This window comes from Odocoileus virginianus, chromosome 16, assembly GCF_023699985.2.
Source record: "Odocoileus virginianus isolate 20LAN1187 ecotype Illinois chromosome 16, Ovbor_1.2, whole genome shotgun sequence".
In the NCBI taxonomy this organism is placed as follows: domain Eukaryota; kingdom Metazoa; phylum Chordata; class Mammalia; order Artiodactyla; family Cervidae; genus Odocoileus; species Odocoileus virginianus.
The window spans coordinates 21,229,232-21,255,482 of NC_069689.1; the positions used below are offsets into that span (position 1 = coordinate 21,229,232).

At 36.2% G+C, this 26,251-nt stretch overlaps 1 protein-coding gene across 7 annotated transcripts in view; it reads right to left on the bottom strand.

Moving 5' to 3' along the window:
* Positions 1-26,251, bottom strand: part of FANCM (FA complementation group M) — a 98,480-nt gene that overhangs the window by 8,811 nt on the left and 63,418 nt on the right. For 4 of the 7 annotated variants that reach the window (XR_011491796.1, XR_011491794.1, XR_011491795.1 and 1 more), the window contains one exon: positions 15,709-15,901. The exons of 1 other annotated variant lie outside the window; for it this stretch is intronic. Coding sequence is in view for 3 of the 6 variants with exons in the window: in XM_070477986.1 (XP_070334087.1) it covers positions 15,709-15,901 (193 nt within the window). In the remaining 3 variants the exon portion in view is untranslated. Of the gene's footprint in view, positions 1-11,847; positions 11,900-12,597; positions 14,857-15,708; positions 15,902-26,251 lie in introns of those variants that run through there. 2 more of the 7 variants (XM_070477987.1, XM_070477988.1) reach the window with 2 other exon arrangements.

The following is a 26,251-nucleotide window of genomic DNA, read 5'->3' on the forward strand; positions in this document are numbered from 1 at the left end:
CTTGACTTATACTGCCCTAAAATTTCCATTTTTTTCACTAGTTAAGAGGAGAAACTGCAATCACCTATAGTCAGCATTCAGCCTACTTCATTAATTAATTCCTTTTAATTAATCAGTATCAAGGACACTGATAAACACAGCAGTGAAAGATGATTGTTGTTTCAGTTTTCTAAATGCAAGGTTTTAGGCTGCCAGCTTGCCTCAAACCTATATTACAGATACCTATATTTTTGTGCTAAATATTATTCCTATTAATAGACAAAACCAATATGCTTTCATGGAGGAAATAACATGTATTTTCTGTTCTGTGTCCGTTCTTTACCAGAACTATAATCTGCCTCACATCCACCCAACCCCAAGATGAAATAGAGTATTTACAGCCTTTTCTAGATAATATAATGAGTAAAAGTTACTAGACCATGTTGTATAAATTTAGGCCATTTCTACCTTGACCTTATAACAAAGAGCTTTACAGAACTTCAAGAGTTCAGGACTGCTTCTGCCAAAAACATAACCCCATACTGGATGTAGATGTACCTGTATGTTATTCCTTCACTCCTACCACAACCTACTCCCCTGTCCCCACTGAAACTATGCTTACCCTTTCTAGTACAGAGAAAGGAATAAATTAAATACATGGATGAATGCTTGCAAAATTCGCTCCTTAACTGTAGCTCCAGTTCCTTCTCAACTCTTCTTCATTTTATCAAGTCATCCTATTTCTTATAAATTAGGCATATTGCTTATTGTCATTGCTAAAACCATCTTCAATATTTTGGAGTCCTGGGGCTATAGCACCTGGTATGTATTTTTTTACTCCCAAATTAAAAAATCCCTAAAAGTATATCTAACTTTATTATTCTTTTTTAGTCTTAGGTCTTATCATCTCCCTACCTCCATTCCTTCCTTTCACTTATAGTACTGTTTTTCAGGAATTTGAGTTAAATTGTGAATATTATTGGTAAAATATTTGAGACTACAGAGTAAAAGACTAAAATTTGGTAAACCATTTTACATGCCAGCTGTGTCCATAGGAAAATCATTAAACAGACATTTTTAAAGTATCTTCTACGAACCTTGATCTATGTTAGCTATTAGGAACTTAGAGATAAATAAAATGAGATGCTTCTCCTTGAGAAGCTCACTGTAGGGGAAGATAATACTGCAATCTGTTTTGGATGTATCATTTTTCCACTGTGATTCATTAAATCATTGTTTTATGAAACTATTAAGACATTCAATGTCCTCTTGTCACATATGTTATTTTGAATGGTGGTAGTTGATGCTGCTATTATTTTTATTATCATTATACTTTCCATGGGAAAACCACTAAAATATATGTTAAAAAAACAACACATCTAACATTAAACAACTAAGGTTATGCAAAGGTGCCAGTCAACCATAATTTAAGATGATGTAATTGTGTATATATATTTTAATGATTTACCTAAAGTTTTGTTTTGCATATTTTGTGTTGTAATCTATATGTTTAGTATTGCTATTAAAGTGCTTTATCTCTACTATTATATATAATATACCTGATAGTATTATTATAAATGATTGTAATGTCAGCCTCCTTCACCATACTGTAATAATCTCAAGAGCAAGGACCATCCATTGTGCATCTTGAAGTACAGACTTCTATGAAATTAATGCCGTAACTTAATTTTGTGTAAATATGGATTTTCAGAGTAATTTCATTGAAATCCTGCCTATCAGAATTTAAAGAGCCTTTTCTCTACACATTAGCAAGTTTAAAATTTCATATTGAGTTAAATCCATCTGCTTAATGGCATTTTTTTTTCTTACTACTTCTAAATGAAAAGAAATGAAGTGAGGAACATTTGTAAGTTTTTAAAGAAGTAAAGAGGCAACAATACTACTTACACTACCAACTTCATACCGCTTAGGTTGAAGTATCCAGAATGGTCTGAATCTTTATTAAAATTATTTAATAAAATGAATAAGAATATTCAGAATAAAAAGGCTGTGTTCAAAATTAGAAAGTTCAGAATTTTCACATTTCCAGTTGAACATTTGAATCATGTTTATATGAGGAATTAGAAAGAAATATATGATTCCATTGAGAAATCATATAGTAACTTCCTTGATTACTTTTGATTAGTGTCACTTCTCCATGAACTATCATTTAGAGATTCCTTTTTTCCCAGCATTCGGTATTTCCCCAAAGTCTTTCATTTTGCCATTCATCTTGTAAAATGGCAGACAGTATGTGTAGGTTGTTACAGTATTTAACTATGATGGTTGGTATGATGATTTAAAGCTTGTACATATTTATAATTGTATAATTTAAAGTTAGAAATTAAGTGGGTGTGGCTTCTGGTTTCTTAAGTTTCAAACTGGAGACTTTCTCTCATTTTAATTTGCTTTCTTTAGCCAATGACACAGTGTAAGATTTGTTTTCTCAAGACCTGTTTTTGTTGTTATCCCATGATTCTTCATGGAGCTTTGGGGGATTCAGCAAAAATGTATCTCTGTGGCCTCCACTAGTGATGAGAATGGGGCCATGCAGATGGAGCTCCATGTTTTTCTGACTCTCCTTAACTAGGATAGTTTCTGTTCCATATATTTTATACCTAGTAAGGTTTTAGTAACCCAGGTGGTTTTCAAGTCAAAAGTAAAAACAAAGTTCTTACCATTAAGAATTTTTTTCAGTTGAAAGACAAGTATATAATTATAACACAGGGCACATTATCAAACATGATATTATTTGAAAGTATTCTGGAAATTTGAAGGAAAGCTTTCATTCAGTTGAGGGAATCAGGACAAAGTTTGTGGATAGGTGAGTTGGAAAACAGAAATGAAGCAGGTTATAGGACAGAACTGAAGTAGATAGTAGGTGGAGGAAATTTTCCAAGTAGAGTGAATGAGATTAATGAAAGTTGAGAAACAGTGAATTAATGGAATGTCATTCACATTGAGTACAGTGAGCAATTAGAACTATATTGATAAAGACCAGTGAGAGGAGCTATGTACATTAAGTATACTGTGAGACATATGGACAGACTGGTATAGAAATTAATAAATGTTAACAGTTGAAGGGGCAGTGATCTGAACAGACCAGTGCTTCAGGAAGCTTAATTTGACAGTAAAGTGTGTAAAATGGAGTTTGTGGGGGGAAAAAAACAGTATATTTGTGGAATTTTTTTTTCTATATTTTGTTACTAATTTGAAATTTTGATCTTTGGTTTTGTCTTAATGAAATTAAAGAGAGAACTAAAGAATCCAAAGTATCCATTGATATTCTAACATCAAAGGAACAGTTTTTCACAGATGAAGAAAGAAAATATATGATTGTTAATCAGAAGAAACCTTGTATTTTAGTGACACCACTTAAATCTAAAAAAATTATAGAGAAAAAATGCATGAACTATAATCTGTCATCTGACTCCATTAAAGCAGTAACAGAATTTGCATTGGGAAAGCCTCAAAAAGAAAGTAAAACAGACTCAAATGAAACTACAAGTCCAGTCAGTAAGCCCACAAAGAGTTTAGAAGGTACATTTGAGTGTAGTGTGGGCCGTAATAGTGAAAATACGGAAGATTGTTTTGAACATGATTTCCTCACTGTCAACAACAAAATAAAAATACCCAGTCCTAAAAAGGAACAAACGGTCACCTCTGACTTTAAGAAAAATACAAGGTTATCAAAACTGAAGAAAATTGAAAATCAAGTAACTGTGTCATTTGACAAGCATCAGTCCTCACCAGATATGTCTAATGAAGAAAGTGAAAAAGGAAAGAAATTTAGAAGGAAAACTGAGATTGTTAAGAAAACCAGAGCAATAAATAACAAAGAAATAGTGGTTCACCAGAGAAAAAGCACAAGAAAAACAAAGACAATCCCAGTGATGTCTGAATCTGAAACTGAAGAAAGTGAAAATGAATTTTATATGAAACAAAAGAAAGCTAAATGTTCTGCTAAAGAAAATCTTCAGAAACCTGATGTTGGTAATGAACTTCCAAATACCGAGAAAATGGGATCTTGTAAGACAAACAGGTATTCCTTGGAATGTTTGCCTGGTCTTACTCAGGATGAGGAATGGAATAAGAAAGAATTACAGAAACTTCATTGGTAAGTAGTTAGATTTGACTTTGAAATCTAGACTGGCCACAAAACAATTTATAACATAAAAACACCAACAAGAGGCTGATTTATGACTTCTAATCATTAAAATGGAAAATGTCATCCAAAGACACTTGAAGAGAAATGGAAATTTATGTAGGGTGGAGGGAAAATACAGATAATATCTAACTAGATGGCCATCTGCAGCCCACATATGAAGAAAGTGAAAGTGACCTTCTTTTCTTTTCATTCCCATTTAATATTTCAAGACAGTCCCCTCTTTCCCTCCCCAAAAACTATTTGAGGGGACAGATGTGTTAATTAATTCGATTGTGGTAATCACATCACAATGTATATGTATCAAATGTGTATCAAATGATCACATGTATATTTTAAACATATAAAATTCTGTCAATCATACCTCAATAAAGTAGGGGTAAACTATTTCAACAGACAAATGCAACTCTCTCACTTAGCTTCACATTTTAAGGAATATTTTATAATTAAATTTACTATTATAAAACCTTAAATTTGAACCCAAATTTGTAGGTTATTTAATAGAGTCTTTTCTCCCTCATTGATAAATGAAAAATTAGTCTCAAAAATTAGGTGATTTGTCCAGGGTTTCTTAATTACTGCTGCTTGGTAAACCAGGTATGGTAAGAATTGGATTTGGCTACATATACTTGAAAAGCAGTTTCAGTAGTGTGGTAGTTGCTATTGGAAGCCAGGTTCACAGTTGAGCAATGAAAAGTGAATGAGACAGTAAAGACAACCTAGATGGACAGCAAAAGATATGTGGCGATGATGGGGAACAGAAGGCAGCACAGTCATAGAAGGGAGTGAGGAGATAAGGGAACATGTATGTTTAGTTGCTTGCTTTTTATTAGATGACTCAGGCCAGAGTATAGTGGTATGCTGATGAAAATCATCCAGTACAAAGATAGGAAGAGGTCACTGATAAAAGAGGGAAGAATAACATAAAAACATACCACATTTAGTGCTCCATTCTCTTGTGTACCCCCAACTTTATAACATTTAGAATTCATTTTCAAATCTACTTTTTCTTCCTAAGGGATCTTTGTGCCACTGTACTCTTCCTTTCTCCATTTCCTAAATTTTCCTTCTGTCTTATTTTCAGGCAGAAGTTTTCTTATATTCCAAAGTTCTTGATTTTGGCTGCTTGCTCTATAGCAAAGTGTATTCCTCAGTGGGCTTTTCCTTCCAAAGCTCTACTTTTTTATATAGGGACTCCCAAATCTGTGTCTCTAGTTCTGAATTCTTGTACTTAGGTCTGTATTTCCCTTTGCCTGCTGGACATCTCTATATAAATCTCACCTACAGCTAACTTCGGGTCTTCCCTGATAGCTCAGTTGGTAAAGAATCTGCCTGCAATGTGGGATACCTGGGTTCGATCCCTGGGTTGGGGAGATTCGGAGAAGGGAAAGGCTACCCACTCTAGTATTCTGGCCTGGAGAATTCCATGGACTGTATAGTCCATGGGGTCACAACAGTTGGACACGATGGAGCGACTTTCACTTTCACAGCTAACTTAAAATGTCAAAAGCCAAACTTACTTTCTTCTGCCTGTCCACTTTGCTTAACATTCCTGTTTCTTAATATGTAATTCTCCTAGTCAGCTAACTTTAAACTCTTTATTATTATTGGTTTTTAACCTTTTAAAAAATCATGAAGCTACCAGTATACTTAGGAGATGTTGTTAGTTAGGTTCCAGACTACTGGAATAAGGCGAATATCTCAACAAAGCAAGTCACATTAACTTTTTGGCTTCCTGGTGCATGTAAAAGTTATGTTTACACTATACTGTAGTCTATTAAGTATGCAGTAACATTGTATCAACATAAAAAGCCCACTGTATGCACCTTCATTGGGCTTCCCTGCTGGCTCAGATGGTAAAGCATCTGCCTGCAGTGCAGGAGACCCGGGTTCGATCCCTGGGTCAGGAAGATCCCCTGGAGAAGGGAATGGCAACCCACTCAGTATTCTTGCCTGGAGAATTCCATGGACAAAAGAAGCTTGGCAAGCTACAGCCCATGGGGTCACAAAGAATTGGACACAACTGAGCGACTAACACAGGTACCTTAATTTAAAAATAACTTGTTGCTTAAAGATACTAATTATCATTTGAGCCTTCAGCAAGTTGTAATTCCTTTGCTGGAGGGGGTCTTGCTTTGGTATTGAGGACTGCTGACCAGAGTGGTAGTTGCTGAAGGTTAGGGTGGCTGTGGCAATTTCTTAAAATAAGACAATGCAGTTTGCCACATCCATTGACTCTTCCTTTAATGAATGGTTTCTCTGTAGCATGCAATGCTATTTGATAGCATTTCACCCAGAGTAGAACTTCTTTCAAAATGGGAGTCAGTCCTCTCAAACCTTGCGACTGCTTTATCAACTAAATTTATATATTCTAAATCCTTTATTGTCATTTCAGCAATGCTTTATCAGCTAAGTTTATATAATATTCTAAATCCTTTATTGTCATGTCAGCAATCTTCACAGCATCTTCCGTAGATTTCATCTCATGAAACCACTTTCTTTACTCATCCGTAAGACGCAGCTTCTCGTCTGTTCAAGTTTTTTCACGAGGTTGTAGCAATTCAATCAGAGAAGGCAGTGGCACCCCACTCCAGTACTCTTGCCTGGAAAATCCCATGGACAGAGGAGCCTGGTGGGCTGTAGTGCATGGGGTCGCTAAGAGTTGGACATGACTGAGCGACTTCACTTTCACTTTTCACTTGCATGCATTGGAGAAGGAAATGGCAAGCCACTCCAGTGTTCTTGCCTGGAGAATTCCAGGGATGGGGGAGCCTGATGGGCTGCCGTCTATGGGGTCGCACAGAGTTGGACACGACTGAAGCAACTTAGCAGAAGCAGGAGCAGCAATTCAATCACGTCTTTAGGCTCCACTTCTAATTGTAGTTCTCTTGCTACTTCCATCACATCTGCAGTAACTTCTTCCACTGAAGTCTTTAACTCCTTCAAGTCATTCATAAAGGTTGGAATCAACTTTTTCCAAACTCCTGTGAATGTTGATGACGCTTCTCATGAGTCACACATGTTCTTGATGGTATCTTCATGGTGAATCCTTACCAGGGGGGTTTTCAATTTACTTCTCTCAGATCCATCAGAGGAATCACTATCAAGAACAGCTTTAACCTTAGGAAGTATATTTCTTAAATAATAAGACTTTGAAAATCAGAGTTACTCCTTGACCCATAAGTTGCACAATGGATGTTATTTAACAGACTGAAAACAACATTATACAGAGTGAAGTAAGCCAGAAAGATAAACACCAATATAGTATACTAACGCATATATATGGAATTTAGAAAGATGGTAACGATAACCCTGTATGCAAGAGAGAAAAAGAGACAGATGTATAGAGCAGACTTTTGGACTCTATGGGAGAAGGCGAGGGTGGGATGATCTGAGAGAATAGCGTTGAAACATGTATATTATCAAGTATGAAACAGATCGCCAGTCCAGGTTGGATGCATGGGGCAAGTGCTCAGGGCTGGTGCACTGGGATGACCCAGAGGGATGGGATGGGGAGGGAGGGAGTAGTGGGGTTCAGGATGGGGAACACATGTAAATCCATGGTTGATTCATGTCAATGTATGGCAAAAACCACTACAAAAAAACCACATTAATCTTGTACATCTCCATCTCAGAGCTCTTGGGTGACCAGGTGCATTGTCATTGAGCAGTAGCATTTTGAAAGGAATCTTTTTTTCTGAGTTGCTTTCCCAGTGAGGTTAAAATAATTCAGAACAAATGTGCTGTCCTCTAGGGTTGTTTCACTTATAGAGCCCAGGTAGAGTAGATTTAACACAATTCTTAAGGGTTGCTCAGGTTTCTGAAATGGTAAATGAGCACTGGCTTCAACTTTAAGTCCCTAATTGCATGAAGCCAGTCATTGACTTTTCCTCCTTAGCTATAAAAGTCCTAGACAGCATCTTCTTCCAATACAAGGTTAAAATCTGTTGTTTAGTGCAGCCATCTTCATTGATGATCTTAGCTGGATCTTCTGGCTAATTTGCTGCACTTTCTATATCAGCACTTATTACTTCACTTTGGATTTCTGTGTTACAGAGATGACTTCTTTCCTTAAACCTCATGCCAATTTCTGCTAACTTCAAACTTCTCATCTGCAGCTTTCTCATGTTTTACCCTCCACAGAATTAAAGAGAGTTAGGGCCTTGCTCTAGATTAGACTTTGGCTTCAGAGAACCTTGTGACTGCTTTGATCTATCCAGATTGCTAAACTTTCTCCATATCATCAATAAAGCTGTCTCACTTTCTGATCATTTATGTGTTTACTAGAGTAGCATTTTAAATTTCCTTCAAGACTTTTTTCCTTTGCATTCACATTTGGCTAACTCGTGCAAGAAGCCTAGCTTTCAGCCTACATCAGCTCTTGACATGCCTTCTTCAGTAAGCTTAATCATGTTTATCAGTTAAATTTGCTTTCTTAGATACATACAGTTCTTGGCTCCCAAACATGTAACAGTAACATCACAGGTCATCATAACAAATATAATAAGGAAAAAGTTTGAAATATTGTGAGAATTACCAAATGTGACAGAGACATATAGTAACCAAATGCTGTTGGAAAAATGGTGCCAATAGACTTACTTGACAGAGGGTTGCCATAGGCGTTGAATTTGTTCAAAAAATAAAACCCCAGTAAAGAGCAGTAAAACGAGATATGCCTGTGTAGCCTTTTTCTTGACACCACTCTTTTTCAGACCTTTAATGCCTTTTGCCTGAACTTTGGAAGTAGCTTTGTATTTGTATACAACTCCAGATTAGTTGTAATGTATTTTGTTGTTCTAACAAGTCAAAACCCTTCACTTGCATTCTTACTGATCTTCAAACTATATAAAGATTCTTCTGCCTTACATTGAGAGCAATAGTTGACTTCAGTTATCCTTTTCAGCTGTATCCCCCATTATTTCCTTTACTGTATATTCAGATCACCTAAGGGTATTCTGAAATGCCTGAACTGCAGAAATGCCAGTTCCCAGTAAGATACGTAACCATACTCCACTGTTTCTTCTATGCAGATATAAACACCTGAACAGAATGCTTGGAACTGCTTTTGTTGATGCAGAAAGATAAATAATAGCAGTTGATTGGGAAAGACTAGAATTTTAAGAACCACCAAACTGGAAGTGAAGTTCTAGTTTTTCCTCTGATATTTCCCCAAGCTAGACTCAAGACCACCTAAAACCAGGAAGTGTGCATTGAGGCAAGACAAAGAGAGCTCAAAGAGAAGCCCTTTGGCTCTGGCCTGAGTGGGAAAGGGGGTTACTACCACTCAGAAACAGTAGAGGAAGTTCTCTGTTTTCTTTTCTCCTTTCTCTCCTAACCCAGTACCCACACAGTCCAGCAGGGGTAAACTTCACAGCAGCAGTCGGGGTCCACACATACGTAAAACTCAGGAAGTATGAACCTCTCTCTCCAATTAGAGTAATTTTGCAGTTTTCTCGTCTGTCCTCTGCCTGGCATTGGAGCAAGATGCAGCTGTGTAAAGTATGCAGCAAAGCTGGTAACTAAAACCCCTGATTTCTGCCAGAGAAGCAAAAAACAGAACTCTAGGGAAGCAAACATTGCAGAGGGACGAGCTAGGGAACGTAACCCGAGAAAGTTGTTTATGGGCTTTTGGACTCAACCTGTGTTGTCCATTTGTGGGTCTGATCCTAGACAGCATAACCAGAGGCTTTGAGAACTGAACTAAATGGTAGACTACCATCCAATTTCCAGGCCATCCACCCAGTAGCCAACATGCAGTATATCCTAACAGCACTGCAAAGCTTTAAAAACAGAACTAACATTGAACCTGCAACCACAGAAAACTGACTGGAATTTATAATTCAGGTTACAGCCAGGTTGGTTGCCTGTTAAAATAAAAATATTAATATTCTCTATAGAATGTATAGGGTGCTTCCCCGGTCGCGCTAGTGGTAAAGAATCCACCTGCCAATGCAGGAGACAGAAGAGAGGCAGGTTCAGTCTCTGGGTTGGGAAGATCCCCTGGAGTAGGAAATGGCACCCCACTCAGTATTCTAGCCTGGAAAACTCCATGGGCAGAGGAACCTGGCAGGCTATAGTCCATGGGACTGCAAAGAGTTGGACATGACTTAGCATACCAAACCAGCATAGAGTGTAAGACCCAGACTTTCCTATTTCAAAATGCCTTGGAAGTAATCCTGAATTACTTAACATATAAAGAACAATGAAGATTTCAACTCGCATGGAATAATGTCATTCAAAATGGTGTGAATGACGGCATGACACAGAGGTTGGAATTATCTGATAAGACTCTGGAGCGGGAATATAAAAACACTTTAGACCTGCCTTCTTGGCATAGTGAGCAGCATGTCAGTCTCATAAAAAACACTTCAGGACTAAAAGCAATCATTCTTGAACAGAAATTTATAATGTCTCAGCAAGAAGTAGAAGATATAAAGAAAGCTCAAATGGAAATTTTAGAACTGAAAAATGAGATAATCAAAATTAAAAACTCATTGGGTGGACTCAATAGCAGAATAGAGATGAGAGAGGAAAAGAGGCAATATCAGGAGTGGAGGAATAGGAAGGAGATAGCAGTTCTCTGGGTGAATATAACAGACTATTTTCCTCTTGAGTTCTTTTAAATGTTTAATGGTTTAAAGCAAATATATTGCATGATGGAATTTTTAAATATTTGTAAATGTAATACAGAAGATAACTATAACAATAAGGAAGGAGGAAGACACTTGTATGATGGTTAGATTTTACTTGAAGCTGTAAGATATTGATTCAAAGTAGACTGTTAAGTATGTATATAGTAAACTTCAGAGCATCCACTAAAAAACTACACAGATATCTTCAAATATATAATAGATAAAATACTTTTTTAAAAAGGCAGAAAAAGAGAAATAGAAGATGGGGAGCAAAGAAAAACAATTGCATTAATTATGTTAATAATTTAAATGCACCATTTAATAGACTGTCAGAATGAATTTAAAAACACAATCGCACAATGTGTCATATAAAAGAAACACTTCAAATACGACATAGCCAACTTAATAGTGAAAGGATAGATAAATACCATGCAAACCCAATAGATAGCTGGAGTGGCTATACTAATACTGATCAAAGATTTCAGTATGAAGAATATATCAAGGGTAAAGCAAGACATTACAAAATAATAGAAGTGTCATTTCACAAGGAAGGCTTAATCCTAAATGTGTATGCACTGAACAAAAACTCAAAATACAAGAATCAAAATCTGAAAGAACTAAAAGGAAAGTTGTTCAGTTGCTCAGTTGCGTCTAACTCTTTGCGATCCCATGAACTGCAGCACACCAGGCTTCCCTGTCGTTCAGGAAAGTACTGAACTGAAAAGAGTCATACGCATAATTATAGGTGGAGACTTCAGTGTTCTTCTCTTGGTAATTAACAGAACTAGTAGACAGGAAATTAGTGAAGGTGTAGGAGAACTCAACAACATTATCAACCAACTGTATCTAGCTGACATTTTAGAATAGTGTACCTAACAGTAGGGAAAGAATATTCTTTCCAAGGATAGGTGAATTATTCACCAAGATGAACACTTACTAGAGCATAAGACAAATGTTAACAAATTGAAAATAACTGAAGTTATACAAAGGGTATTTGTTGGCCATAACTAAATTAAACTACAAATCAATAAAAGAAAAATATTCCAAGTGCTGGAAAAATAAATAACACACCTGTATATAATCCATGGGTCAAAGAGGAAGTCTCAAGGGAAAATATTCTGAACTGAACAAAGAAGAAAATATATCAAAATTTGCAGTGTGAGCCCAGAAGTTCATAAACATTATAGATTGATTTTACGTAGCTCATTTCTCTTCCTGATTTTCACGGCCCTGTTTGCATAAAGGCAGTCATGGTACAATCTTAACAATGAATGAACTACTATGTAATAAAAAGGAAAAACAATCCATTCTTGTAACCATTTGAATTAATTTCAAAGGTATTATGCTGAGTGAAAAAAGCCAGCCCAAAAGGTTACATATTATATGACTCCATTTATATGATGTTCTGGAAAAGACAGAATTAAAAAGAAAAAAAATGGATCAGGGATTTCCAGTGGTTGTAGTGGTGAACCACAAAGAGGTAGGACTAGAAGTTTTTCCCCCCAGTCTGATGGAGCTGTTTTGTATCTACATGTATATACAGATTCAGAGAATCATACCCAAAAGGACAATTTTACTATAAACTTAAAATGATTTATAAGTGCCTAGAGTGCATACTATTATAATATTCTGATCTGGAAGACTTGGGCTTGGGTTACGCTTCTCTAGTTTTTTTCACAACTCTGACCTGCAGCCATTTCTTTGAAGTTTACCAGACTTTAAATATGAATTATTTACCATTCCCTAGCCATACGACTGAGCAGCAGCAGCAGCAGCCATATGCCGTTTCTTTGTCTTCATTTCTTTGCCAATATTGTCTCATTTTCTCCTGTTACATTTTTATCCATCACTCAAGTTTCATCTCACATGTCACTTCCTCCCTGTAACCTTTCCTTGTTATTACCCCTTCCTGCTTTCCACTCAACTAGGTGTAATACTTTATTTTTACAAACAACATAAAGCAATTCTAATGCTGACTTCACAGCAAAATAATCACATAAGGAGCTTTTGGAAAATGCAAGGACTGTCACCCCAGTCCTACTGAATTGAAATCTTCAGGAATACAGTCTATGGATCTGTTTGCTTATTTGTACTTGCTTCCTTAAATTTTGCTATAAGCTCCTTAAGTGATTCTTACTTGCAGCCCACTATTTTATACCCCTCATCATGCTTATAGCCTAGTAGGGTAGACAGATACTTAGCAAATAATCCCGGTAAGAGGTTTATGAGAATATTTATCTGGAAAATGACTTTGTTTAGGTAGATACCAGAACTAAGATTTGAAGGATAAATAAGTATTCAAGCCAAAGATCCAGGATAAGTACATTTTAAATTAAAACCATGTATATAGAGGTAGAAAGTAAGAGAGAATATTTTAAAATACTAAAAGGCCAAAATGACTGGCATACAGAAGGTGAGGGAAGAACAGTAGAGGATGAGAACTGATGGGCAAGGAATAGTATAGGTCCTACTTGGTTTTTATGCTAAGAATGATGAAGTGATTTTTTAAAAAGAAAATGTTTATTTGGCTTTATTGGGTCTTAGTTGTGGCATGAGGGATCTAGTTCCCTGACCAGGGATCAAACCCAGGCCCCCTGCATTGGGAGCTTGAAGTCTTAGCCACTGGACCACCAGGGAAATCCCCATGAAATGATTTTTAAGTAGGACTGGAGTAATATGATTACATCTGCCTTTTTAAATTACTTAGATTGACTAGAGGAGATATGTTAACTACAGAATGATTTCATATTAAATGGATTAAGTATTTTTACTATAACAAACTAGTCCTTTTAGGCAATCCTAGACTTGCATGCTAGCTGTTTATACAAATAGGGAACTTTGAGCCCCCTCCCTGTAGTTCTCCACTTGAGAACACATATGGAATGATTAATTATGCAAAAGCAGAACATTCATTAACAAGTTCAATGCTCTTAGTATTTGTTGTCTGTTCTCCTTTTATGTATGGAATAAGTGGTATTCTGTAGTTAGATCATATCTATTCACAAAAGCTGACTCTTAAATATTTAGGAATTTTACAAATTGAATGTTTTTATTCAATTTGTCATTATTAAAAATTATATAAACTAAAAATAAATTTACTAGAAACAAACTCTAAACTCATCACTTCCTAAATATTTTACTATATTTTATTCTTATCTGTGCCCTTGAGGTTTTTAATGTCTGTCATATCTGTATGGTAGAAATTCTGTATAACTGGTAGCTTGAAATCAGCCACAATAGAAGTATTTACAATATGGAAGTTGACAACCACCACAAACAGGGCTTTTTAACCCCAGAGAACTAGTTGTTAAATTTTTTCCAGCACGATACTGCATAGGTTAATTGGTGAGTTAAATAGACCTTTTCTGGCAGAACTATTAATATCAGCCTAACCACAACATATAAAATCTATTGGGAGTTGGGGAGGCAGTAATATGTATACCAGGCTCTAAATAATCATTTACAATGAAATTTTAGAATGTAACTCAGTTTTTTTCTATTTCAATTTTCATTTCCCTCAGTTAAGTACTATACATAAAATACTGAGTTCTATAAATTAAAATAGAGTAAAAGCAAGCATAACACTTTTTAGTAAGAGTTTGTAACCTGGAGTATACAGAACCTAAGAACTTGTCTTCCTATATACTTAGCTCCAGTAAGATTCATGCATTGATGCAGAAAAGTTAATCATGCTAGAGCCCCCACCTCCCACCCCCAAAAATCTAATCATGGCTTAGCTGGACTTAGGAAAATATGTTGAAAGACTGGGCATAGTTTTTAAGGTTTGATAGAATACAACAAAATTGAAGGCATCTACTAGATACATAAACTCACATCTTCATATTAGAGTAAGAATTATTAAGTGTAGGGAATACTAACTTCTTCCCAAATAGCTATCTAGAATGATTTTGATAAAATTCCTGATTTAGTGGCATCCCTTCACTTCAATAAAAGGTTACTTTTAATTAGTTGAATTTCTTGTTCTTTAACTGGTTTTGGTCTTCTGTAGTGCTGTTGCATCTCTGCCAAAGCACAAGCCTGGTTTCTGGTCAGACGTAGCTATGGCTGTAGGTTCTCGATCTGCGGATGAATGCCAGAGGAAGTACATGGAAGATCCCCGAGGAAAAAGATTTCAGAAACATGACACCAAGAAAAAGCCAGCCAACCCCAAAGGCCAAGATGGTAACCTTTATAGCAAATAGTTTTTTCCTAGTTCTCAATATTGATTTCTGATCACTCATTAGATGTAATTTATATTTATCCATGTGTCTTCTAATAGGTGGATTTTGTTTTTACAATTTTAAAGCTAGAAACAACTCCAAAGATCATCTGTTTAATTTTTTAAGTCTGACCTAGCTATTTACTTGTAATAATCGTAACCTTAGCAGCCTTGTGCTTTGAGTTTGTTCTAGGAAATCTGCAGTTGGATCCAGAGATTCCAACAACTGGCTTATTTTTCTAAGTTAAATTTGAGGCCACTTTGTTAGGGTCCCTTAGTAATTCATAAGAAAACTCGTAAGAATAAGTTTAGTGTATAGTCCCCAGGAGTACACATTCCTGGCCAGGTTTATGCCAGAGAAGTCTTATACGAAGCTTTAGGGAACATTCAGTATCCCTGTCCTAATTCAATAAGGTTTATATTTTAGCAAGACAATAGGGTAGACAACCAGAAAGGGAAATAGGAGCGGTAACTTCCCTCACAGATAAAGAAGCTTTCCAACCACACCCTGCCTAATCGAAATGTAATTTCTTCTTGAGTATTTTTGTAATCTAATCATATTGCCCTAATCACAGTGTAGAGTCATTTGTTATTTAGGAGGCTTGTAAACATTAACAACAGATGCCGAGTTTATTTAATATGAATGTACAGTTTAGATTTTGCAAAGGCTGTTAACTTTACAGAGCAGTTACTATTCAAGACCAAATCCTTACCAAAATCTTTTGCTGACTCTTAAGGCAAGGTCAATGATGCTGATAAGAAGGAAACCATGAAGATAACTGCCAAAGTGGGAACTCTTAAAAGGAAGCAGCAGATGAGAGATTTTCTTGAACAGCTGCCAAAAGATGATCATGATGATTTTTTCAGTGCAACACCTTTGCAGCATCAAAAAATACTGGTAAGAGTCTGAAATGTAGAAATCATTGTTTTCTTTATATTGACTTTTGTATCTTTCATTTTTATTTAGGGTTAGTGTTCATTCCTAATATTTAGGCCAAGGACCGACAGCCGCCACAGATATGCCAGAGTAGAGTGTGAGTGGAGTATAAGAAGCAGTCTGCCAGTTATGCCATTCTCCTCAGTGGCCAGGGTCTACCCTTCAGTGGGGTTCAGAAGTAATGCTTAAAGAACCAAATAGAAAACCCAGAAACAGGCCAAGCATATATATTTAAAATTCATATGCAGTGAGGCAGACTTTAAGAAGGGGGGTGACCAGTATAGATTATTACCTACTGCATAGTAAATTCATAGGAGGGATTACATGGCAGCATAAAATTGACAGATTTGAATGTATACAAGAATTTTTATACTAATAGAATGAAAAAAATCACATAACTAAAAACTTCAGTGATTGGGATAAATATAAAAACAGTAAGAACTCATTCAGATGTTACTGGAATAATAAAAAGTATCAAGTTCACAGGGGAAAAAAGTAGGCAAGAAAAAACTTCAGAAGGCTCACACTTGGGGTAATTTTTCCATCTACCCATTTCACAGTGTTGTTAAATTATCCAGTTTTAAAGGCTACTTAGAACTTAGTGACAACATGATCTGGGGCCCCTTTTTACCTAGACAGGTTATAAAGGGAAGTATTTTAAAGGAGCCATCTGAGGCTCCTACTGTGTTCTCTGCACAAAAACACTGATCCTTTAGGCATTGTGCCCTTTATATTATTCCCCCCGTCATTTCAGGTTCTATCTATGTTTTGTTCTAAGTGCAACAGTAGCAGTATTTTAAAAGCAAAAATAATAAAATAGAAACAGAAACCCACTTTTTCTAAGGTTTTAATAAAAAGGTAAGTAAAATTTTAATTAAAAGATTAAATTATTTATTGGAAATATATATACCCCAAAAGTTTAATACTGCTTGAGTATCTGTTACGTACCAAGCATAATAGTAAATCAATTATACTTTTGCTTTGTTCTGTCTGTGCAGAGGTCAGTATACTTGGCCCACAGGCCAGATCTGGCGTATCAGCTCTTTTTATAAACAGTATTTTACTGGACCACAGACATGTTGGCTGTGGCTGCTTTCCTGCTTCAGCAGTGGAATTGAGCAGTGGGACAAAGACTGTATAGACCATAAAACCTAAAATATTTTCTGACTCGACAGAAAATATTTGCTGACCTTTGGCCTATGCAATACTAGAAATGTGTGTCATTTCCGTTTTACACAGTAGAAACTACTAAGTGTTTTAGAGACCAAGGCGCTGTTCTCTACCTACTAATATTTTAGTTATCTCAGTGGTGAAGTTATAAGAAGGAAAATAACATAATCCCTCCCCCCAAAAAACAATTTGTGATAATGAGGAATTCTGTTTTTAGGGGTGCCTTTTGATAATACATATTTGCTTTTTAGTTACCAAGTTTCCAGGACAGTCAAGAAGGGGATGATATTCTGCCAAATATGGACAGAAATCCAACAACTCCATCATCAGTTATCTTTCCACTGGCAAAAACTCCTCAGTGCCATCATGTCACACCTGGCATGCTAGACTCTATAAACAGGTAAGTGTTTGTGCACATGGAACAGTAATTCTCTGCAGCAGCTTTTAACATCCCATGTTGAAGACAGTAGATGTCAGTAATTAGAGAAGTCATCATTATTTTTAAAAAAACAAGAAAGAATGGTTCCTACAGGTCAGAGGTGGATAGTCTCTGCAAGTATAGGTGTTTTCAGCATTGTCAGTACACAGTTCACACTCTGCCTTAGGATAAATTCCAAATGGGTCCAAGTTTTGCATGTAAAAATTAAACTATAAAATATATCTTTAGAAAACTGTGGAGAAGTATTTCATAATCTTAGAAGTCCCAGAAGCCACTAACAAAAAGTATGATAAAGTCAGCCATATAGAAAATAAAGTTTTAGTTGGTACCAACCATCAGAAACAGTCAGAAGACAAATGAGAATCTGAGAAAAGAATTTATTGAACTTATAATTTAAAAAAAAAAAGAATTTATGGAACTTACCACAGGAAAAAAGGCTAACTTCCCTGTTACAACACTCCTACCAATTAACAAGAAAAGGAAAGCCATTCTCACACATTACTAGTGAAAAGGTAAATTAGTTCAGTCCCTGAAAGTGGTACGTTGTTGATATCTATCAAAATTATAAATTCATACACTCTCTGACCTAGCAGTCCTACTTCTAGAATTGTGATTGTACAGCTAATTTGTTGCAGTATTGCTTATAATGACAAAAGGCTGGAAACTCAAATGTCCATCGATTAGGGACCAATCAAATTCTGCTACATTATGTAGTCATAGAAATTAATGAGAAATTCTTTGTGTACTTATGGTAAGATATTCAAGATATATTAAATGAAAAAAAGGGGGACTTCCCTGGCAGTCCAGTGGTTAAGACTCTATAGCTCCCAGTGCAGGGGGCGTGAGTTTGATCCCTGGTGGGAGAACTAAGATCTGCATGCCGCAAGCACAGCCAAAAAATAAAAAAATAAACGAAAACCATTAGATGTAGTTAATGTGTTATCATTTGTGTAAATAGGGGCTCTGTGTGTGTATCCTTGTATGTATGTGTGTGTATACACACATGTAATTGCTTTTATTTGATCAAATATCTCTGAAAGGATACATAAGCAACTGAAAACATTGGTGATCTTTCAGGAAGACAAACTAAGATAACTTGGGACAAAAAAGAAGACTTTGAATTCCACACTATGTGAATATAAACGTTATTTTGCACTATAAATAAATAAAAATAAGAAATGGTATGGGTGGCCAACAATCAAATAACATAGGGGGAAAATGGAAAATGGTAAGGTGGTCTGAAAATAGACTATTCATTTGGCAGTTCAGCAGGCTAGCACTGATCTTGATAAAAGCAGTTTTCTTGGGGTGTGAGAGAGCAAAGCCATATGATCAAAACTGGGAGAAAAAAAACCATTCAGTATTCTCATGAAGCTTAGTGAAAATTTGAATTTGCATTTACTCAGCAAAAACATAATTTTCCCTAGCAATCCAGAAATTATTTTTTGTTCATTTTTAAATAAGTATTTACTACAAGTAAAAGTATATTAAGCATACAATTTTTAAAAATACTTCAGAATTTAATTGAAGTATAGTTGATTTACAGTGTTGTCATTTTCTTCTGTACACCAAAGTGACTCAGTTTTTTTTATATATATATATTTTAAATATTCTATTATGGCTTATCACTGGATATTGAATATGGTTCCCTGTGCTATACAGTAGGACCTTGTTATTTATCCAGTCTATATATAATAGTTTCCATCTGCTAACTCCAAACTCCTAATCCATTTCCCTCCCAATCTTTTCTCCCGTTGGCAACCACAAGCCTGTTCTGTCTGTGAGTCTATTTCTGTTTTATAGATAGGTTCATTTGTGTCATAGATTCCACACATAAGTGATATCATGTGCTATTTGTCTTTCTCTGTCTGACTTCACTTAGTATGATAATATCTAGGTCCATCCATGTTGCTGCAAATGGCACTATTTCATGGTTCTTTTTATGGCTGAGTAGTATTTCACTGTATATGTGTACCATATCTTTTTTATCCATTCATCTGTCAGTTGACATTTAGGTTGCTTCCATGTTTTGGCTATTGTGAATAGTGCTGCTATGAATATAGGGGGTGTATGTGTCCTTTTAAATTATAGTTTTGTCTGGATATATGCCCAGGAGTGGAATCGCTGGATCATATGGCAACTCTCTGCAGTTTCTTGAGGAACCTCTATACTGTTCTCCATAGTGGCTGTACCAATTTACATTCCTACCAACAGTGCAGAAGGATTCCCTTTTCTCCACATTCTCTCCACCACTTACTTGTAGATTTTTAAATGATGGTCATTCTGACCAATGGGAGGTAGTACTCCTTGTAGTTTTGAATTGCATTTCTCTAATAACTAGTGAGGTTAAGCATTTTTTCATGTGCATTTGTATGTCTTCTTTGGAAAAATGTCTCTTAGGTCTTCTGTCCATTTTTTGATTGGGTTGTTTTGTTTTTCCCTTGTTGAGTTGTATGAGCTCTTTGTATATTTTGGAAATTAACCCTTATTGGTCACACCATTTGCAGCTATTTTCTCCAGTCTGTAGGTTGTCCTTTTGTTTTGTTGACGGTTTCCTTTGCTGTACCAAAGCTTGTAAGTCTGATTAGGTCTTATTTGTTTAACTTTGCTTTCATTTCTATTGCCTTGGGAGACTGATCTAAGAAAATACTGGTATGATTTATGTCAGAGAATGTTTTGCCTATGTTCTGGTCTGGGAGTTTTATGGTGTCATGTCTTATAAGTCCTTAAGCCATATTTTTATGCATGGTGTGAGGGTGTTTTCTAACTTGATTTACATATGGCTGTCCAACTTTAACATCACTTATTGAAAAGAATGTCTTTTTTCCATTGTATATTCTTGCCTCCTTTGTCAAAGATTAATTGACCATAGGTGTGTGAGTTTATTTCTGTGGCACATATAATTTTGGACGGATTTTGGTAAGAACTTTGGCCAAATCATTAGCTTTAAGATATTCATTCCTTTGGCCCTTGAATTTTATTTCTAAGGAAATATGAATTTGGGCAAGTATGAGCGTACACTTGTATGAACAGAGATGTTCATCACAAAACAATACTGAAATTTTGAAAGTGACCTAACAGTCCAATAATAAGGAAAGTTAAGAAATTAGGATTTGTCCATATAATAGAATATGTAACAATTTAAAATGATGTCTTCAATACAGATAGCCAACAAACACACGAAAAGATGCTCAACATCACTAGTTATTAAAGAATGTGAGAGTACAATGAGATATCACATCATATCAGTCAGAATGTCCCTCATTAAAATCTAGACAGTATATGCTGGAAAGGATATGGAGAAAAGGGAACCCTCTTGCACTGTTGGTGGGAATGTAAATTGATACAGCCACTATGGAGAACAGTATGGAGATTTCTTAAAAAAACTAAAAATTGAGGTACTTCCCTGGCATTCCAGTAGTTAAGACTCGGAGCTGCCAATGCAGAGGGCACAGGTTCGGTTCCTGGTCAGGGAATTAAGATCCCACATGCTACATGGTGCAGCCAAAAAAAAAACAAAAAACTAAAAACCTAAAAACCGAAACTACCATGCAGCTCAGCAGCCCCACTACTGAGCATATACCCAGAGAAAACCATAATTCAAGTAGACATGTGCACCCCAGTGTTCACTGCAGCGTTATTTACAGTGGCTAGGACATGGAAACAAATGTCCGTTAACAGAGGAGTGGATAAAGATGTGATATATATATACAAGGGAATATGACCATAAAAGGGAATGAAATTGGGTCATTTATAGAAACAAGGATGGACCTAGAGACTGTCATACAGAGTGAAGTCAGTCAGAGAAAAGAATATTGTATGTTAACACATAAATATGGGATCTGAAAAAATTGGTAGAGACCAGCAGTTCCCAAAATTTTTGACACCAGGAACCAGTTTTGTAGAAGACAGTTTTCCACGGACCTGGGGGTGGGTAGAGGGTGGAATGGTTCAGGCAGTAATGTGAGCAGTGGGGAACCGCAGTGAAGCCTCACTTACCCGTCCCTCCCCTCCTTCTGTGCAGCTTGGTTCCCAACAGGTCATGGACCATTACAAGTCCCAGGCTCTCTGCTTGAGGAACTCCTGATATAGATGGGTCTCATTTACAAAGTGAAATAGAGACACAGATATAAAGGACAAACATGGATACCAAGGGGGGAGGGTGGTTGGATGAATTGGGAGAACTAGGTTTGACATATGTGCACTGTTGATACTATGTTTAAAATAGACAGCTAATGAGAAACTACAGGTATAGTACAGAGAACTCTGCTCAATGCTCTGTGGTGACCTAAATGGAAAGGAAATCCAAAAATGTGTGTGTGTGTGTGTGTGTGTGGCTAACTCACTTTCTGTGTGTGTGTGTGTGTGGCTAACTCACTTTCTGTGTATGTGTGTGTGTGTGTGTGTAGCTAACTCACTTTCTGTGTGTGTGTGTGTGTGTGTGTGTGTGTGTGTGGCTAACTCACTTTCTGTGTGGGTGTGGGTGTGTGGGTGTAGCTGATTCACTTTGCTGTATAGTAAGAACTAACAACATTGTAAAGCACCTATACTCCAATAAAAGTTTAAAAGAATTAGATAATGCTTTCAATAAATTGTAATGATATAGAATAATGTTCAGTGAATAATTTTTAAAAGCTAACATAAAACTATGTTACATATAGTATGATCCAGTTTAAGAAATAAAACTACATTACATACAGTATGATCCCAGTTTTGTAACATGTATTCATAGGAGATAGGAAATTCCTTAACCAAAAACACCAGCCATTATCTGTAGATTGTAGGATTACACTGATGTGGATTGTGATACTGTTCTTTTAATATATATCACTTTCACAATTATAGAAAATGGCTTTTTTTCCTTACAGAGCACAAGATGGACTCATATACCAAGAATATATTTTGTAAAACTTTAATTTTAAAAAACAAGTTTCCTAGACCTCTTTAATCTCTAGACTTCACCGACTCTAGTAGTTAGCTTCCTTTTCATAACAATTTTAAGCAATTCAGCAGTATTTTTTTTATCACTCCCAAAGTATCTGTACAGGACAGCAGTTTTGTGAGGTGCTGATCCTGAACAACTGGCTAGGCTCATTCACGTACTGCGCAGCAGTGCTTGTGGTTCACATTGGTATCTTAATATGTATCACATATTTACATATTTCTTACACGTCCTACCTTTAAGGTTGCCAAATAGTCATAAAGGAATGGATAGTCAATCATAAAGGAACTTGAAGCCTAGAGTGAAAATTTGTCCTAAGTAATTGTTGGGGAAACTGAGAACAACATTCTATGTGGCTTCAGTTTTCATCTGTAAATTATGAGTCAGGTGTATTTGCTAAGGATGAGAGGGGAAAGAGGTAAGGTTAAAAAAACCTTTTTTTAACATCTTAGTTGGTATAAAAAACATGTAACGATGTAAAAATAAAAGGCTTATGAGCCAAACTGAATCTCAACACAATTGGAAGGCATAAATTAATGGAGAGTTTTCATCATCATGCATATCCTTAAAGTGGTAACTCTGAGATTCAACCCGGATAGGGAAGGAAGACATGAACAAGAGAAAGGAGTGAAAGGCATAACAAAAGGGAATCAATGAACAAGATGTCTTAGTGAGTTTGAGAAAAGACAGGCAGCAAGATAGAGACTAGAAGGAGCAGATGGGACAATGGACAATGAGGAAAAAGCCATCATTTTCAGAACAGTCTTATAGGGTTGAAGCATTTTGTCCATCTCCATCGGTACACAATTGTCTTTTTAAAAATGGACTATAAAATGTACTTTTAACATACAGAAACATTTTAAATTAATTTTGTCAATTGCTGTTTAATCGGTGGATTAAAGTATGGTGATTAATGTTGATTTGAAATTATATTTAAACAGGAATGATTGTGATAAATATGTTTTTCGTATGCAAAAAACCCATAAAAGTAAAGGTGGCACTACCTGGGGCAATATCAAGAAAAAAACAGTAAGTATTTTTCTTTGTTGGGGCTTCCCAGTACCTAAGCGGTAAAGAATCTGCCTGCAATGCAGGAAACACAGGAGATATATTTTAGATCCCTGGGTCAGGAAGCTACCCTGGAGGATGGCATAGCAACCCACTCCATTATTCCTGCCTGGAGAATCCCATGGACAGAGGAGCCTGGTGGGCTATGGTCCATAGGGTTGCAAAGAGTCGGACTCAACTGAAATGACTGAGCATGCATGCATCTGTTGAACAACTATAATACCTGGCAAATTGTTGGAGTTATAAGTTATGTAACAACCCTTGCCTTCATGTTGATGATAGCCTAATATAAGTAAATTATAATATGAGGCTATGAGTGAGGTAAGCACGTAAATGCTATAGGATTACAGATGGCAGTTCATAGACTGGAGCATTTGAGTAAGGTGAGAAATTTCATTTGAGGAGTCAGGCAGGGTAGGAGAAACACATATAGGTTAGAGAAGGACATTTCAGGCAAGACACAGAAGCATAATATCTATTCAGTGATCGGGGAATAATCCATACTGATTGAGTTATGATTGTCATGGAACAAGAAATTTCATTACAGATTCAAAATACTCTACAGATTTCAAAATTTTTTCAGATTCAGCTACTTGATTTTATATGTGTATGTGTGTATTGTATGTATTTCAATATTTAAAATCTAATTATAGAAAAATTTTAACTCAATATTGCCTTTGAGTGATCTAAATTTTGATTTCTCATTTAATTTGAATAATTTATATCCAGATAAAACTGTAAGTATTCAGGAAAAGCTAGTTCACCTCAGATTTCCTCAAAGTAAATAGCCAGTCTTAGAGAATGATAATGTATGGGGTAAAGGAGGAGACTACCTTATTCCCTGAGGGTGTATTCCTTCAAACCAGGTTATGGCCATCTTTTCTTCCCCTCACCCATGTTGAAGTATTTATATAGGACACCTGCTAGAGTATAGTTCCTCTCAGAGTCTCTAAACTTAAACATTGGGATTACCTAACCAGATCTAATCTTTATAGGCTTTATTTGTCCACAGGAAGTGGTTGATAACTCTGGGAACCTTGGTTTAAAATCAGCCTGCAGACTATAAATTCTTCAAAAGAAACTGTTTAAAATCAGCCTGGAGACTATAAATTCTTCAAAAGAAACTTCTTCTCTGTAATTGAAAATGTGGGCAAACTCCCTTGCAGTGTTTGAGTCCCTTTTTCCAATTCCACGTTCCTTACAAGAATGAAATTTTGGCTTCATTTATAGCCACTAGGTCAGGATAGAGCAAAGGGTTTAGTATTAAAGGTTCTGATTTCAAAGTTTGACTCCATACCAGCTTTATGACAAGGCAAGCTACTTGAGCTTTCCAGTCTCATTAATATATGATGTGAAGTGGGGATCATGATGATATCATATCATTCAGGATCTCCACTGCCTTGTTGATTTTCTGTGTTGAAGATTAGTTCATTGATTTAGTGGGGTGTTAAAGTCTCCTACTATCATTGTATTCCTATCAGTTCTCTTTATGTCTGTTGTTCACTTGCTAAGTCGTATCCGATTTTGCAACCCCTTGGACTGCAGCACACCAGGCCTCCCTGTCCTTTACTATCTCCCAGTTTGCTCTAACGCATGTCCATTGAGCCAGTGATGCCATCCAACCATCTCATCTTCTGTTGCCCCCTTCTGCTCCTGTCCTCAGTCTTTCCCAGCATCAGGGTCTTTTCCAGTGAGTCAGTTCTTTGCATCAGGTGACAAAGTATTGGAGCTTTAGCTTCAGGATCAGTCCTTCCAATGAATATTCAGGGTTGATTTCCTTTAGGATTGACTGGTTTCATCTTGCAGTCCAAAGGACTCTCAAGAGTCTCTCCAGCACCACAGTTCAAAAGTATCAATTCTTTAGCACTCAGCCTTCTTTATTGTCCAACTCTTACATCCATACCTGACTATTGGAAAAACCGTAGCCTTGACTATATGGATCTTTGTCAGCAAAGGGATGTCTCTGCTCTATTAGTATTTATGTATCTGGATGCTCCTCTGTTGGGCGCATTGTGTTGATGACTGTAATATTCTCTTGTAATGATCCTTTTGTCATTACAATAGTGCTAGTAGCTTGCCTTCTTTATCTTTCTTTGTAGCGTTTGTTGTAAAGTCTACTTTGTCTGATTTGAGTATTCCTCCCCCCCGCCCCCCTTTTCACTCCCCACCGCCCGCCCAGCTTTCTCATTTCCATTTCATGAAATGTCCTATGTGCCCTAAAGTGGGTCCTCTTGTAGGCAGCATGCTGTAGGTTCTTCTTTTTTCATCCAATTTTTAATTATTTTAATTGGAAGATAATTACTTTACAATATTGTGATGCTTTCTGCTATACATCGACATGAATCAGCCACAGGTGCACATGTGTTTTTTGACTGGAACGTTTAGTGCATTCACATTTAAGGTAATTATTGATAGATTATTTATTGCCATTTTAAACCTTGTTTGCCTGTTGATTTTGTATTTTCTTATTTGTCCATTTTTGTTTTCCCTTTTGTGGTTTGATGATTTTCTTTCATATTGTGTTTGTGTTCTCTTTTTGGTTTTTATGAATCTGTTGTATGTTTGATTTGTGGTTACCTTGTTTTTCAAGTCTATTAACTTCTTCCTGTATCCACTTGCTTTAGACTGGTAGTAATATAGGCTCAAACATATTCTGGGGGAAAAAAATGTACATTTTCTTACTCTCCGCCCCTACATTTT